This window comes from Hesperophylax consimilis, chromosome 22 (assembly GCF_061612785.1).
Source record: "Hesperophylax consimilis isolate HC1 chromosome 22, BYU_Hcon_1.0, whole genome shotgun sequence".
Classification (NCBI taxonomy): Eukaryota; Metazoa; Arthropoda; class Insecta; order Trichoptera; family Limnephilidae; genus Hesperophylax; species Hesperophylax consimilis.
Window position 1 is genome coordinate 491,346 of NC_142857.1, and position 15,761 is coordinate 507,106.

The 15,761-nt window shown below is 35.1% G+C and overlaps 1 protein-coding gene and 1 non-coding gene across 2 annotated transcripts; both read left to right on the plus strand.

Moving 5' to 3' along the window:
• Positions 1–10,944: 10,944 nt before the first annotated feature.
• RpLP2 (ribosomal protein LP2) lies at positions 10,945–12,653 on the plus strand. Its single transcript, XM_089645281.1, has 4 exons — positions 10,945–11,076; positions 11,420–11,592; positions 11,965–12,057; positions 12,489–12,653. Exons 2-4 carry the CDS (start codon positions 11,421–11,423, stop codon positions 12,557–12,559), a joined length of 336 nt encoding a protein of 111 aa, XP_089501407.1. The 5' UTR covers positions 10,945–11,076; position 11,420; the 3' UTR covers positions 12,560–12,653.
• On the plus strand, positions 12,346–12,419 carry LOC149412570 (small nucleolar RNA Me28S-Am982). The gene has a single exon (XR_016304536.1). It is a non-coding gene; the product is annotated as a small nucleolar RNA Me28S-Am982 (small nucleolar RNA).
• Positions 12,654–15,761: the final 3,108 nt, after the last annotated feature.

The window sequence follows — 15,761 nt, forward strand, 5'->3', positions numbered from 1 at the left end:
GTAATCTCAGAATTCAGTTTATAGATGTTTAAATAGTTGTTTTTAGTAAGTGGATGTATTAGGACATTAGTATGGGCTAGTTGTCGTAGGGTGTAGTACAAGTTGCTTAGAAAGTTTTTAGGGGATATCTCATTTTCTCCGGCTATTAAAATTACAAAATCATTTTTGTTTAAATTCTTACTTTCTCTTATGATGTTTGCCGTGTACCAGTCTTGTGTTGCCCCAGGGTATATATAGCTGGAACAATCTATATCTTTAAAGTTTTTTTCCAGATTTCTTCTTATTTGGTGGCCTGCTTCTTCTCCAAAGATCCGTATTTTTATTTCTTTCCATTGAAGTTGTGCTGTTTTAATTCTGCGATGTGTGATGTCCTGTGCCGGAAGAGGTGTTTTAATTTCTTTAATTTGGCTATTAATATTGGTGAGAAGCAATTTGCTTTTAAATTCTTCACTTTTTTTTCTGCCATGTTTACGAGAAGCGACTTGTTTTCATTCATTACATTTTTTACTTCAATAATATTTTGGGTAAAGTTTTTTATTAGTGGTCGTTATATTTTTAATTCGCCCTTCATTTCATTATTTTCAGCCACTAAGTGGGCAATAATGTCGAATAGTTTATCCATGCTTTCGTTTATTTTTTCTTTTAGAATGATTTTTCCTTTCCCTTCCGTTATTATTTTTTTAATATTATTTATGGTAAGTCTTGAGTTTTTCAGGGCATTATTTACCTCGTTTGCTTCTATCATTGTGGACGTTTTCTTCATTTTCTCTTTTATGGTGCTGCCACACGCAAAGCTCACATCAACAGATAATATAAAGCACAATAGCGCTCGCCATACAATCCCATACAGACCCGACACACGTAAAAAGATAACGCGCTATAAGTGTGGTTCTGAACTTCGCTAACCGAATTTATTTTACGTAACCGCTCCCGACGCGATATTTGAAAAGTTATGCGTCCCCCTCTCCGCCGTAAAAAGGAGAGGGGGTCATTTTAATTGCGGAGCTACCGACTAGGTTCCGTGTTCCCTTTGACAGCCATGACATAAGCAGCCTAATAATGCATTTCTTATTTATTATGTTAGCTCATATCGTCATGTGTGCTAGTAAATTTAGAAACATAAAAAAAAAACTTTATTTGCCAAACATACTTAACATATATTTAAAATATAATCAATATTTGAATTTGAAGTAAACAAATTTTCGCCCTTTCAAAATTAATCATATTTTTAACTCAGCATGTTTATATGGTAATATCATTCGGTTTTTTGATAAAGTTGGACGGCCTGATACCTACATAGAGAAGCTTCTAGTTTGTTCGTTTGTTGATTGCTCTCGTCAGCTCTCGTGCTCTCTTCTCGTTCCCTGCCCTGGTGTTGGTCCTTGCCGCCTTTGCCTTCAACATTTTTGGAAATCGACTTGAGCTTATTTTACAATAATTTATTATATGTCGCTTTCGTCGATCGGCGTGCGAACTGCGAATTTCCTGATTCGACGTAGAGGTTATGTCAGGTTATGTGAAAATGCGCTATTTACGCGCAGATTGTTTAAAATCTAAAAAGTTTATAAATAGCATTTATAATTATATAGTTGGCGGCATCATCATCTGAGGATGAGCTGTCCAACAGATCCAGCAATAGGCGACAAGTATCATCCATTTCGAAAACGTGCTCAAGCTGTCAGTAAGTAAAGTTGTCACTTTGACAGATGAAATTATGTTCCTCGGCCGCTCTCGAATTCAACTGACCCCCTCTCCTACCATAGGAAGAAATATTTGATAGCGTCGTGTGTCGGTAGAAAAGATGATGCGCTGTACATTAACTTTTGATGTGAGCTTTGCGTGTGGCAGCAGCTTTATCCTCCGAATCTGAATAAGGATCCTCCTCGTGTTGATTTGGAGGATTTTGTAAACGGGTCCTCATTTTTCGATTTAGGTGTTTTATTACCTTTTTCCATTTTCAAAGATTATTCAACAGAATTTGATATTGTATGCACTTATTGCCCTCTATTGAACAATAGCGGTAAATGATATATTCTTAATTGATGATGAATAACATGAATATGAACATGAATATGAATAACATGTTGAATTGGATTGAATCATCGGTACAATATTGTATTTGTATAGGGTTGCCATCCGTCCGGGTTTCCCCGGATTTGTCCTAGTTTAGAAGGCGTCCGGGGAGCGTCCGGGCGGGGTTTCATTTGTTGTCCGGGTTTAAAAAAATAAAGTCTTGGGCCGCCCGCCACACACGGACTGTGCCGCGACGAACCAACTCGTTAAGGTGCCTGTAAAGGTGCCTGTAAACGATCAAATTTGTTTGTCAAATTTACGTGTTTGTCAAATTATTTGAACGTCTGCGGCCTTGTTTGATGTGCTTGTCAAACAAACTACGTGTTTCACGTGTTTGTCAGAAATTCTGATTGACGGAAAGTTTGAACGATATTTGACAACATGTTTGAACGTTTGCGGGGGTGTTTATCAAACAAACGTCAGTTTCGTGTTGCCATCACTATGGAGAGTGCTGCGTCATCGAATGTTATAAGTGAAAGAGACTTTTTATTACATTTTATATCCATATATCGCGATCTGCCGCAACTGTGGAAAGTAAAATGCAGGGACTATATGGACAAGAATAAAAGAAACATAGGAATAAAAACAATAACGGATTTATTAAAAGTATTTCGCGCCAATATTACGGAAGAAGACGTGAAAAAAAAAATCAGAACAATCAAAAACAATTCAGACCGGATACAATAAACGTCAAAAGACAATTCCCGGCGAAAGCTGTAAATAAATGAACTAATATTTGACAAACTTCATTTGAACGTTTGCGGCCTTGCCAGGCCTTGCTCATCAAACACGTGACGAGCAAACGTAAAATTTGACAAACAAATTTGATCGTTTACAGGCACCTTAAACGATCAAATTTGTTTGTCAAATTTACGTGTTTGTCAAATTATTTGAACGTCTGCGGCCTTGTTTGATGTGCTTGTCAAACAAACTACGTGTTTGACGTGTTTGTCAGAAATTCTGATTGACGGAAAGTTTGAACGATATTTGACAACATGTTTGAACGTTTGCGGGGGTGTTTATCAAACAAACGTCAGTTTCGTGTTGCCATCACTATGGAGAGTGCTGCGTCATCGAATGTTATAAGTGAAAGAGACTTTTTATTACATTTTATATCCATATATCGCGATCTGCCGCAACTGTGGAAAGTAAAATGCAGGGACTATATGGACAAGAATAAAAGAAACATAGGAATAAAAACAATAACGGATTTATTAAAAGTATTTCGCGCCAATATTACGGAAGAAGACGTGAAAAAAATATATATTGGTATATTTAGCTCTTAATTTTAGCCATTCTCTAGACCAGTGCTCCGCAACCTTTTCTCACCTAAGACACACTAAAATTGTTTCTAGAATTCCGCGGCACACCAAAAGCTAAAATATATAGGTATTAAATTGATACAATTTTTTGTTTGTTTTTTTATTTGAAAAATATACATACATATAACTATAACATATTTATTAATTTTTATAAAATAACAATAAATTAATGTGATACCTGCTTGTTTGAATGAACACAAAAGTTTTATATTCGGATCAATTTTTGACAACACGACTTTTAAGCATGACCGCTTATCATTTTTAATTAATACAAACGTTGAAAGACTTTGCTCACATAAATATGTCGTTGAAAATGGAAGTAGTGTTAAGATTGCTTTGTCAAAAATGCGAGGATATTCGTATAGGATAACGTAAATCTAGAAAACTTCTAATGGAACTTCGGAGAAGTGAAGTTTTAAAGTCATGTCATTATTTAAATCTGTAAATTCCTCTCGAATTATATAAAGGCAGTGCTTCCGTAAAATTTATTGCATTGGTTGCAAAAGGATTTCGAATGCAATCGTATTGTTCCGTATTAATGGAATAAAAATACAGATCAAATTTCCGCTGAAGCATTATTAAATGTTGTTGGGCCAGATCCACAATTGATTGTTTGTTTTCAATTGTACTTTGGTTGGTCTTTTGGTACATTTCAAAACATCCTTTTTGCAACTCTTTTTGGCAAAGATCGAGTTTTTTTTTCAACCCTTGTAATTTGTTGGAGCTCGTCAATAGTCAAATGTTCGAATATATCAGCGATGTATACAAATTTAATCAATCAGTAATCATCATAGAGGCGCTGATATAGTTCGTGCATATTTTGATTTAAAAGAAACTCACACACCTCGTGACGAAGCTCAAACAATCTAGCCAAAATTTTGCCTCGGGATAGCCAACGAATTGCAGTATAAAACAATAGGGATTCAAATTCGGCTCCCATTTCAGCATAGAATATTCCAAAGATTCTACATTTTGAAAAAAGAGAAAATATTATGAAAAATAATTTGTCATTGGGTATTAAATACATAATAAGATATTGTAAAATGTCAAATACATTGAATTTGACCGCGGCACACCTGTGTCCGGCTCGCGGCACACCAGTGTGCCACGGCACACCGGTTGCGGAGCACTGCTCTAGACCAACACCTTCTTTTTTTTCTTTTTAAGACACAGAGCTAATGTCAACGCAAGAAATGCTTTGTCCGCATCCGTCATTTTTAATAACACAAAATATTTCGCTATTCACCCCACTTCAGACCGGATACAATAAACGTCAAAAGACAATTCCCGGCGAAAGCTGTAAATAAATGAACTAATATTTGACAAACTTCATTTGAACGTTTGCGGCCTTGCTCATCAAACACGTGACGAGCAAACGTTAAATTTGACAAACAAATTTGATCGTTTACAGGCACCTTTAAATTCACCGTCCCCCCGCACCTCCCCATCGCAGTTGTACGGTGTTCACTTTGACTTCGCCGCCCGCGCAGTCGCACTTCGCACTCCGCAGTGACAGTGGCAGTGTACACGTGGTAAGTAAATGAGATTTTTATTACATATCGTGGTTTTAATTCTGTACAGTAGTGTGACACTGCTCATCTTAATATTCTGAATCCTATCCACACTTCAATTATAAATGTGAAAGTAACTCTGTCTGTTTGTAACCTTTTTACGCGAACATATTGGGCTGAAATTTGGCATAAATAATGTTTGTATCCCAGGGAAGGACATAGACTACTTTTTTCAAAAATAATCATGGAGGGGTGAAAATATGGTCAAAATGCGGTATCATTTTGCTTTTTGAAATGTTTACAGAGATTCTTGCTTAGAGTTTTCGATTATTTTTACAGATTTTCAAGTATGCTAAGTCGCGGGCACCAGCTAGTCTGTAGTAGTTATAATTTAACCCCATGTTTAGAAACTCTCTAGTAACTATATTTTTACTTTTTTTTCTTTTCAGATTAGATACCAAAATGCCTAAGCGAAAATGCTCATTTAACAGTGATTTGCAAACTAAGTTCCCAATGTTAAAAAAAGGAAAATATGACTGGGAAGCGTTTTGTACCATTTGTTCCACGATTATTTCAATCGCCAACAAAGGTGTTACAGACATAAATGAGCATTTAAATACCCAGAAACACAAAACAAATTTGAAAAATCAAGCAAGTACTTCAAATATACCAACATATTTTGTGAGATCGACATCGGCGGAGGACCTCCTTATTCCAGCAGCGGAAGGCGCACTCGTCTATCATACAGTAAGCCATCACATGTCTTTCAATTCATTAGACTGCACTTGTGCTCTTAACCGCGAAATATTTTCGGGGTCAGATACTGCAAAAAAAGTTACATGCAATCGAACAAAAGCAGCTGCTATAGCCACCGGAGTGCTAAGCCCTTTGTCTGTTGAAGAACGGAAGAGTGATTTACAAAATGTACCATTCATCAGCGTGGCTACTGATGCTAGTAATCACGGAAGCACAAAATTATTCCCGTTGATTATTCAATATTTTGATGTAAAAAAAACGGAATCACTACAAAGGTGCTCGAAATAGAAATCACGAAGAATGAGACATCTGACACAATCACTGAACTGATAATAACACAGCTTCGCCAGCATGACCTCTTGACTAAATGTATTGCTTTTGCTGGAGATAATTGCAATACAAACTTCGGTGGAATAGAACGAAATGGAACCAACAATGTTTTCCACAAGCTGAAAGAAAATCTAAACCCAAACATGGTTGGTGTGGGATGCTCTGCCCATGTCATTAACAACGCAGTGCACCATGGATGTGATTTACTGCCAGTAGACGTGGAATCCATCATCTTAAAAATTTATAATTTTTTCGCCACTTATACAGTACGAACCGAAGCTCTTAAAGAATTCTGTGAAACAGCTGAGGTCGAATATAAACAGCTTCTGTATCATTCCAAGACGCGTTGGCTAAGCCTGTTTCCAGCTGTCGAGCGACTCCTGAAGCTTTACCGTCCATTAAAAGATTATTTTGAAAGCATAGAAAGGCCACCTGTTTTAATTAAACAGTTTTTTGAAAATCCTCTCTCGGAGGCATACTTATTTCTCATACACTCAATTATGCACACCGTTCACTCAAAAATACAGAAATTAGAGAAAAGTGATAATTCAGTCCTTGAAACCAGAAGCATACTTGCATCCATAACAAAAAGCTTAGATGACCGAATTAAGGAAAGTTTCGTGCCGTTGAATGTTCAGAGTATTATAAATAAAGATGAAAACACGAAACAAGAGTTTATAAAATGCTTGCATGACTTCTACAAGGAAATCAAAACGTACATTGAAGAATGGATGCAACCGTTAAAACAATTTGAGAAATTTGACTGGATGTTTTTGCCAAAAATTAATAACAACACAGAATGGACTCTTATTCAAGACACTGTTCTTTATTTAAAAGACAAAAACATAGATATTGACGACGCAAAATTATTTGACGAGTGGGTGAATTTAAAGGCTTTTAGTCAAAACCTAACTGAACAAGATAAGCTTTTAAATTCAAATCAACTTTGGGTACAATTTTTTAAAACACCAAATGCGAATTTATATTCGGAATTGCTGAACATTGCACAGTATTTTTTTTGCATTCCGGCTCATAATGCCAACGTGGAGAGAATATTCTCATTAATTTCACAACAATGGACAAAAGAAAGAAATTTACTAAACGTAGAAACAATCTCGTCAGTAATTAAAATTAAATTCAATTTCCAAGAATACAGCTGTATTGATTTTTATAAATTCCTTTTAAAAAGGGAAGATATTCTAAAAGCTATCGGAAAGAGTGATAAATACAAAAAAACTGAAAAGTAAAAAGGCAAGAGGCTGAGGAAAAATCTTTAATAGCTAGATAATCAAATAATGTACTTACAAGTGCTATAATTTCTATTCATTTTTGTAGTTAAAGTTATGATTGTTTTTATTACGTTAAAATACGTATAATTTTTATTTTTATTTTTTACTATTTCATAGATTTCTTGAAATTACAATTGCTATGTTTTTTTTACAACCATACTAGGCTAATGCCCGTGTTAATGTAATATGGCTGTTGATTAAAATTTAAGGTGATATAAATGAGAATAGTTTTGGATATTTTATGTTTTAAAAAATTAATAATGTAACTTACATTCCAGTAAGTCTAAACTTTAAAAAGGGTCAGTTTTGTTGCTTAAGATTTAAGAAGACTGAATTTAGTTCATATTATGTTAAGAGGTATTTTGTTGTGTAAATGGCTGCTGATACAAATTTAAAGAAGATAATTATTATTCAGTTAAATGAGTTACCTCAAAAATTGTAAGACTGAATACTAAAATGGTCTCAGTATTTTTAAGATTTTTGTTTAAAAATTTAATTGAATTTTGTTAAGTTTAATATTTTAATAAGGTTTAGTTTTTATAACAGAGTATATTAATAATTTTTGTTTTATTTGAATGAAAAAATTCTAACTGATTATGAAAACAATGTGTAACAAACTGTAATAAGATTCTGTTTTGTTAGGTACATTTAAAATGATGATAAAAGATGACAAAATTCAATTTTAAGGTCTGAAAATAAATAAAAAAGTGATTTATGACATTTTAAACTGTTTTTATTACACTGACTGTGTTTAAAAAAACCTGTTGACATGTCCGGGTTATGGGCTCTAAAATCCGGGGTTTTCACGCCTCTTGTCCGGGTTGCCAAATTTTAGAGATGGCAACCCTATATTTGTATGCCTTTCTCGAAAGAATTAAGTCTTTAAACGAACAAAACTATTGATTCATATTCATATTGCGTATATACGGGCGCAAACAAATGATTTGTCTTAATATTGTAAAGCAATACCTTGCAAAAGCGTATTTAAACAAAATTAATTAATTAACGCCATCTGTGAACACGTAGAATACAACGAGCGTTGCGTTTAATCTTAAATGTCAAAAAATCACAGTGATTTCAATTTTTAAAGTTAATTAATTAATTTTGTTTAAATACGCTTTTGCAAGGTATTGCTTTACAGTATTAAGACAAATTATTTGTTTGCGCCTTACAAAATACCCTATTACCATAGACATATGAATATTAGTAGACCTGCCCTAAGTGATTAAAAGCGTATTATCCCCACTCCCCATACCGGTTCCATTGAGCCGGCTGGGCTCGCATATGGCCTCAAGTGAAATTTGAAAACGTGACGTCATCATTCTTGTGCGAACTATGGTCGAGGCATCATCGGTTCATTTTACGAAATAAAACGGCAAAATGTTGACTTGTGATATGAAAACTTGTAAAAATAGATGTGAAAAAGAGAATAAACCCAATTGTCGTATTACATTCCATAAGTAAGCATTATTTTACTTTATTTTAAGCTTATTCACACCGTATTATATGGATCAGTTTTAGAAACATATACTATCACATCTCAATGTAGCGATTCTCAAGTGTGCTCATCGTTGTTTACTGGGGTAAGTAAATTATGAGACATTTGTAAAAGTGTCTTAACTAAATACTCTGAAACTAACTACGACTCTGAAAATAGAAGCTGCCTTACTTTGCCGAATTTGGACTTCGCAAATTAGTTCATAACGTGGCGAGTAATTTGCGCTCCCATGTAGAAATGTCTATTCATTCAAAAGCAGATTTTACTTTTAAGAACTAAATGGTGATATTATAATGCGAGATGCCTATTTACTGTCAGATTGATTTATTGACGAATCACAGTCAGCCTTACTCCCTTCGTTCTTCAACAGTTGATTTTACCCCTCGCCATTAGCTTCTCGTCTATTAATTCCTATGTCTGTGCCTATTACGAATCAACAAAAATAATTGAATTTGTGGCCATCATATTACAAAATATCGTAATATTGTAGAAACAAAAAAAACTTTTAATGCCCGCTGAAGGGGTCATATATATATATGTATTAAACAAATAAATCCTATATTTTAAAAGAATAAAAAAATCAGTATGTACCACCTACTATGTAGGTACCTACCTAATACTGGAAGTATCATTATAATTATTTGTAATTGTCTTTCACCTATATTTCTAATGCCCTTTGAACCATCTTCATGCTTTGACTTATTATTATCTCCCATTCTTACTTTTATATTATTATTGTCTTCGCTCCTCATTTATATATGCTCTCCTTTCACTGTCATCTCTGTTTATAAAACTTATTCGTGTAATTAATATGTTGTTAATGGACTATTTGTCCGTAAATAAATAAATAAATAAATAAAACTAATGACACGAATAAAATACCGATGAGTAAATAACAAACAAAAAACTTTAAATGACCGGTTAAGGTAAAGAATGAATTTCGAAGTCAATATGCTAATATGCACAGAGTTGTGGATATTGCCACCATTTCACTGGAGTTGGACATAATATTATTAATATTATAGGGCATTTGATTATACCCTAAAGAAAGAAAACGGAAGTGGTGACATCTGGCGATCGATTCTTTTAACTAAATATATTTACTTTCAGGTTTATGTGTCTTAAAGCTTTTACTTTATAAACACAGATGGCGACGCTTGGCTTGAAACCTAAAATACATTACAGTTTTTATTATTTGGTGTCAGAATAAAAAAATATCAATAAAATTAGATGAAATTACGTACATTTTAAACTGCACTACAGGAATAAAAACCAACTCACGGTAAATGATATGTAAAAAATATTATTACGTTGTCAATAGAGTTTGAATTATAGTTATATTCATAAAAGAATTAACAAATAATATGAATATATAGTGTTTTTCTAAATTGAGTACAGATTTCTTTTGCTAACTATTTAATTTATTTGTGTACCCGCGACCTCCGCATTTTTAGTCGAGAGCCTTGCCCCTCGACAACGGAGGCCGTCAGATTGACCGACCGTTGTTATTGGTCGATAAAATAATGATCGGAAACAATCTATCAATATGTTTTGGAATGTTTTTTTAATATTAGTAAGGGGATGACAGATTACGCCACACGCATCAAATTGTTTTATATAACTGCATTTCGCCCTCCATATAATCCCATAGAGACCTATCACATCTGACAAATGATGTGTTATAATTAGTGTGAGCGTGGCAACGATGATGCGCCGTGATTTGCTGGCCACCATCTGGCGGCCACATTATGCTACAACCTATTCTGCCGGAGAGGGGGTCAGATCAATCATAATTATAATTATATGGTTTATTTTTATGTTGATAAATTTTCTTTAACGATTTATAATGTCCCATTTTCGATTTGCCGCCTAAACGACATGACCGTTTTTAATGCGTAGACTTGAGGCTTTAGGCTTTATACGATAATTTCAAAACATATTTTTTTCATTGGTGCTGCCGGCAGTTTCAAGTGATATTTTTAAAAACTGGTGGTGATGTCAAAACGTCGTGAAATAATTTTAAAATTCTCTGTAAAAAAATATTGTAAGATGCTTAATTATTTGATAACTTTATTCATCTAAATATTCTATTTTTCTGCATTCTTTATATATATAATAATATTAATTAGTTTTCGTTCTTACTCACTAAATTATTATTATGATGGCAACACTAACCGGAAATCGTGTTCTACGCTCTACCGAAAAACATAACCAACTTCTCTTTCCCGTCAGTTGTCGAGACGTGAACATTTATACGCCGGCATCTCCACACGTTTCGTGTCATCTACGACTTAAAAGTAAGTATTTCGAAGAAACAGTGACGCAAATAACCAAAATAGTTACTGCATTGTCGAGATACACAATATTTGCGACGGAATATTCTTAAATTCGCGGATTACTTGTTCAGTTCTCCCAGATGTCGTGAGATTGTGAAATCCAGTAATTTAATGTGATATGTATTTTTAATAGTGAAGTCAGAGTAACATATTTGAACCGCGCAGTTTATAATATTCACACAAATGACCAGTATCGCAATTCAACCATGAAATCTCGCTCCAAAGTTTTACCGCCACATTGTTGGCGGGAGTTGACGGTCAGCTAGAAGAGATGTCAGATTTTGACGGAAGTTTATGTTTACAGAATGCGTTACGTGGCCGCCTACTTGCTTGCCGTGCTGGGAGGGAAGGCAGCTCCTGCCTCCGGAGACATTGAGAAGATCCTCAGTTCCGTTGGTATCGAAGCCGATGCCGAGAAGCTGAAGAAGGTCATCGCTGAGCTCGCCGGCAAGGACGTCGAGGAACTCATCGTCAAGGGTACGTACACATGGAAGTTACATATAAAATTTTAGTCTTAATTATTTTCAAACATGCTTATAATGGATTTGTGTCAAAGTTGTATTGTTTTTCTATGGCTACATCATTATATAGGTAATGTCGATTGCAATCTTTTTAAAGTGTAACTCTAGCCAGTATGAGTCTTAAACCTACTTTAAATTGTCTGAAATCTTTGATTTTTCTTGTATAGTCGTTCTATATAGAACAGTAGTTTTCATGATGATCCACATTTATACCATCTTTCGGCTGAGTGACAGTGCTGAGAACATTTGTTTCTGATGATTTCCTTCCGCACAAGTCACTCATCGTTTACAAAATGACCACCACTAACTGTATGTCATGTTCTTTCAGGACGTGAGAAGCTGTCTTCCATGCCCACCGGTGGTGGAGCCGTGGCTGCGTCAGCAGCTGCCCCCGCAGCTGCCGCAGCCCCGAAGAAGGAAGGTAATTCTATCTGGGAATATTAATTTCATTCACATTGTTCTCACGACTTTGTTGATGTATTAGGACTTGCTAACTTTGCATCAGTTTGATTTTGGCTACAGTGCCAAAATAATAAAACCATGTGATTGTTTTATTTTCAATATACATATGTACTAATTTATGCCTTTTGTGGTGTTGAATCAACTCTTGATTTGTTTTTATATTATTCCAATCTGACTCAGAAATACATTTATTTGTCTTTGCTGAAAATAAGAAACGCATATTATCTCTGAAAATGTTATTTATTAAGTAACGTGATGATTTATCTTATACCATCTTTCGACTGAAATATCTTGATGATATACTATATTCTGAAGTTCTAAAAGTCACCAATAAACAAGTGAACGAACCTGTTGCCGTGTAACTAATATATGTTTGTTTCCACTTTCCAGAAGCCAAGAAGGAAGAGGAGAAGGATGAAGATGAGTCTGATGACGATATGGGCTTCGGTCTCTTCGATTAAAGATGTCGCCACATCCAAACCTGACATTCTAAACTATGGCATTTTGTTATGCAAACTATTTCTATGAAATAAATTTTGTATAATTTTTACCATACTTACTGTATTTGATTTTTTGATCCGCTCGTGTGATGATAATCCCTGTTAACCCATCGGAATGTGCGCATACTTGAAGGATTCTCACTTTGAACAAATTATAATTACTCGAGTACGTGGGAGGAATTTTAGCATCCTCAAAATAGTGATGATGTGTAAGAAATGCAGTTTTCCCAAATAAAAAAGCAACTAATAACAATATGAATTCACAATAATTGTATACTTTCACGTACATGCAGAAAAAGATTTGGAAAAATTACCAAATAAATTTAATAATACAGATTAGGACTTTAGTTAATTTATTGGCCCTACAGATGACTCAATTTGGTTGAACGGTTTTATCAATCTGGTAAAGTTGAACTGTGAGGAGATGCACAATAAAGGGGAGTGGCTATCAAGTTAAATCGTTTTACTGCCAGAGCATCCAACCAAATTAGATCGTCTACAGCAGTCATACTCAACCTGCGGCCCGCCGAGCTATTTTGTTCGGCCCTCAATACATTTAATATCAGGAACATTTACAAAATCTGGCATTCTATATCACGTTAATTTGAGATTAATTGCGACTTTGATGTACAGACATTGAAACCCGAAGAGGATAGTATAAGTATAATATACTATCTATATAATATTACTGCACACGCTAGATCTCTAAAAAACAAATATTTGACAGACAAATATGCGCGCAAATAATTTTCAAACAGTTCCAAAGCTAAATGGTTATCAGTGTTACTACCAAGGAAAATTTTTTGCGGCTAGAAATTTTCGACAATGGAATTCCGTAGCTACCCCCCCCCCCATGGATCTCGAAAAATTGTTGTGGGGAATTACACATGATGTTTTTGGCTGTGCGGAATTTTTTTTCAGCGAAGTTCTGAAACAACCCCCCCTCCCATGGATTTCAAATATTTTGTGGGGAGCACTCATTTTGAACTTTTATCGTGGGGAATTATTATTTTACAGAAATTCTCTAACAACCCCCCCCCCCATGGATTCGAATAATAAAATGGGGAATCAAGCTCACACCGTTTTGGCAACACTGACCAGTAGCGGCCCGCGTAGCTTTACAAACATATGAATGTGGCCCGCAGAAGAAAAAGGTTGAGTATCACTGGTCTACAGTGAGATGGAGTGGTTGAACCAACTTTGCTCCATCTTCCTAGGGAGCTGTTATGCATTGTTTATGAGTGTATATTTTACGAACAAAAACAAGATGTCACGGGCGTGACTAATGAACATGAAATTTCGACCTTAAATATGGATTTAACTTGCTTGTAGGATACTACAAGCACGTATTTGAGTGCTAGAGAGGCCAGTAACGCAGCTATTTATGGTAAGTATATATTTGCAAACGTGAACCGAGCCACGAATTACGGAAAAGAAACAAAGCAACTGCAAACGGCGTTTTGCGCGTTCCTTTCCCTTAAGTTGAGGTTCAGTTCGGCTCGCATATGTATATGTAGCATTATATCGTTTTGGAGCAGCTCACATGTATTTTAGGATGCAAACAATCGGTTAAAACTGAAAAGCTAAATTTTTTTAGTAGCATGATTGAATTATTTTTTTATTCTATTAACCAGTTTTCGCCCACATATAACTTTTTAATAGTTGACCCTACTATACATTTATTTTTCTTAACACACTTCAGTGGGGAAAGTTAGTTTTACCCGTTCGGTCGATTGATGCTCGGCGGGAAGGGTAGTTCTACCTTTGCGCCGGCCTCATTTCAATGGCAGAAAAGACAGAATTATTCTATCTTTTTATATGAATATTATATACCAATCTCTTTGTAAAGGTCCCAACTATATGTACATAATTATCGAATAGTAATGCAAGACTTCTTTTTATATTTCTTTCGTTTTCATCGGTATTTCTACAATAGGATAGTATATTATTTAGATAACATATTTCGTTATTGTAATAATTCAATTTCTGGAATGAGGGTTTTTATGACCGTGAAACCCGATTTGAATCTCTATCTCTGTTCCGCCCCACTCAACTCCTATATGTGCAAGCAAGCGAGGGATGTCATCTTATTTAAAGAAAGCAGGTATGGGTAAATACCGATAGGTGGACAGTAATAAAAATATTACAAGGTTAATTGAGTTGCATTTCAAATAAAATTCGATTTTCGTTTAGAACTTTTATAGCTTGGGTATGCTAGTTGAGTAGTATGAGATACTACATGGAAATTTAAAACAGATTAAAGAAATTCGCGCGGGACCTTTGTTAGCGCCAGCGCAAAAAATACCCGCCAAAAACATGTTAATAGTAACGCAATGCAAAAAATGTAATCCAAAATTTTAGTTTTTTTTATGTATAAATAATATTTTTATATACTGTAGTAGGAGGGTGCTGAGTGCGTTCCCCAGAGGAGCAACTGACAAATTGAACCAACCGTTGCCCGCAAACTCATCTGTACCCAACCATAGGCGGCCCGTGACTGAAATTGCCAGCAGTGCATGTCACTTTTAAAATGTAGGTGGGGTAAATTAATAAATGGGGGTACCTACTGCAATTCATTCTATCTACTAAGTATATTATCAATTATTTTACAAATATATTATATTTGTAAAATAATTGATTAAATAATACTGCTACGTCGGCGTTTCCAAAATCATCTTGAATGTAAAGGACACACAATTTATCATTGAAAATATAGGGCAACTGTTTAAATTCACCGCGCACTAGTTCTAACACTGCTGTACATTAGTATTTCTAAGCAAATACGTTCCAGACCCATTGGATTATGCACGATCAAAGTGATCCAAAATTCAAAACCTGTCAATCCACTTCGATAATGCACGGAATGAGATATATATCTGCACTGCTCTAACACGTGATTTGGGTTAAGAGTGTAATCTGTCTCGCTCATATCACCGTTTCAGCTAGGTCGGGCTGTCACGATACCGCCCGATGCTGTTTCAGTAGCATGATAAAACATGACTACGACTGGAGCGTACTTTTGTACATCGATGACTGGGGCACAGGTGTCTTTGTAAGTTGTTATATGAAGACAGAAGACAAGCAGTGCAATCCACAGATGTACGTACCAAGGAACCGACTTTGTACGCAACTCTCAACGGTTCAATCAAGCAAATTGAGTGGT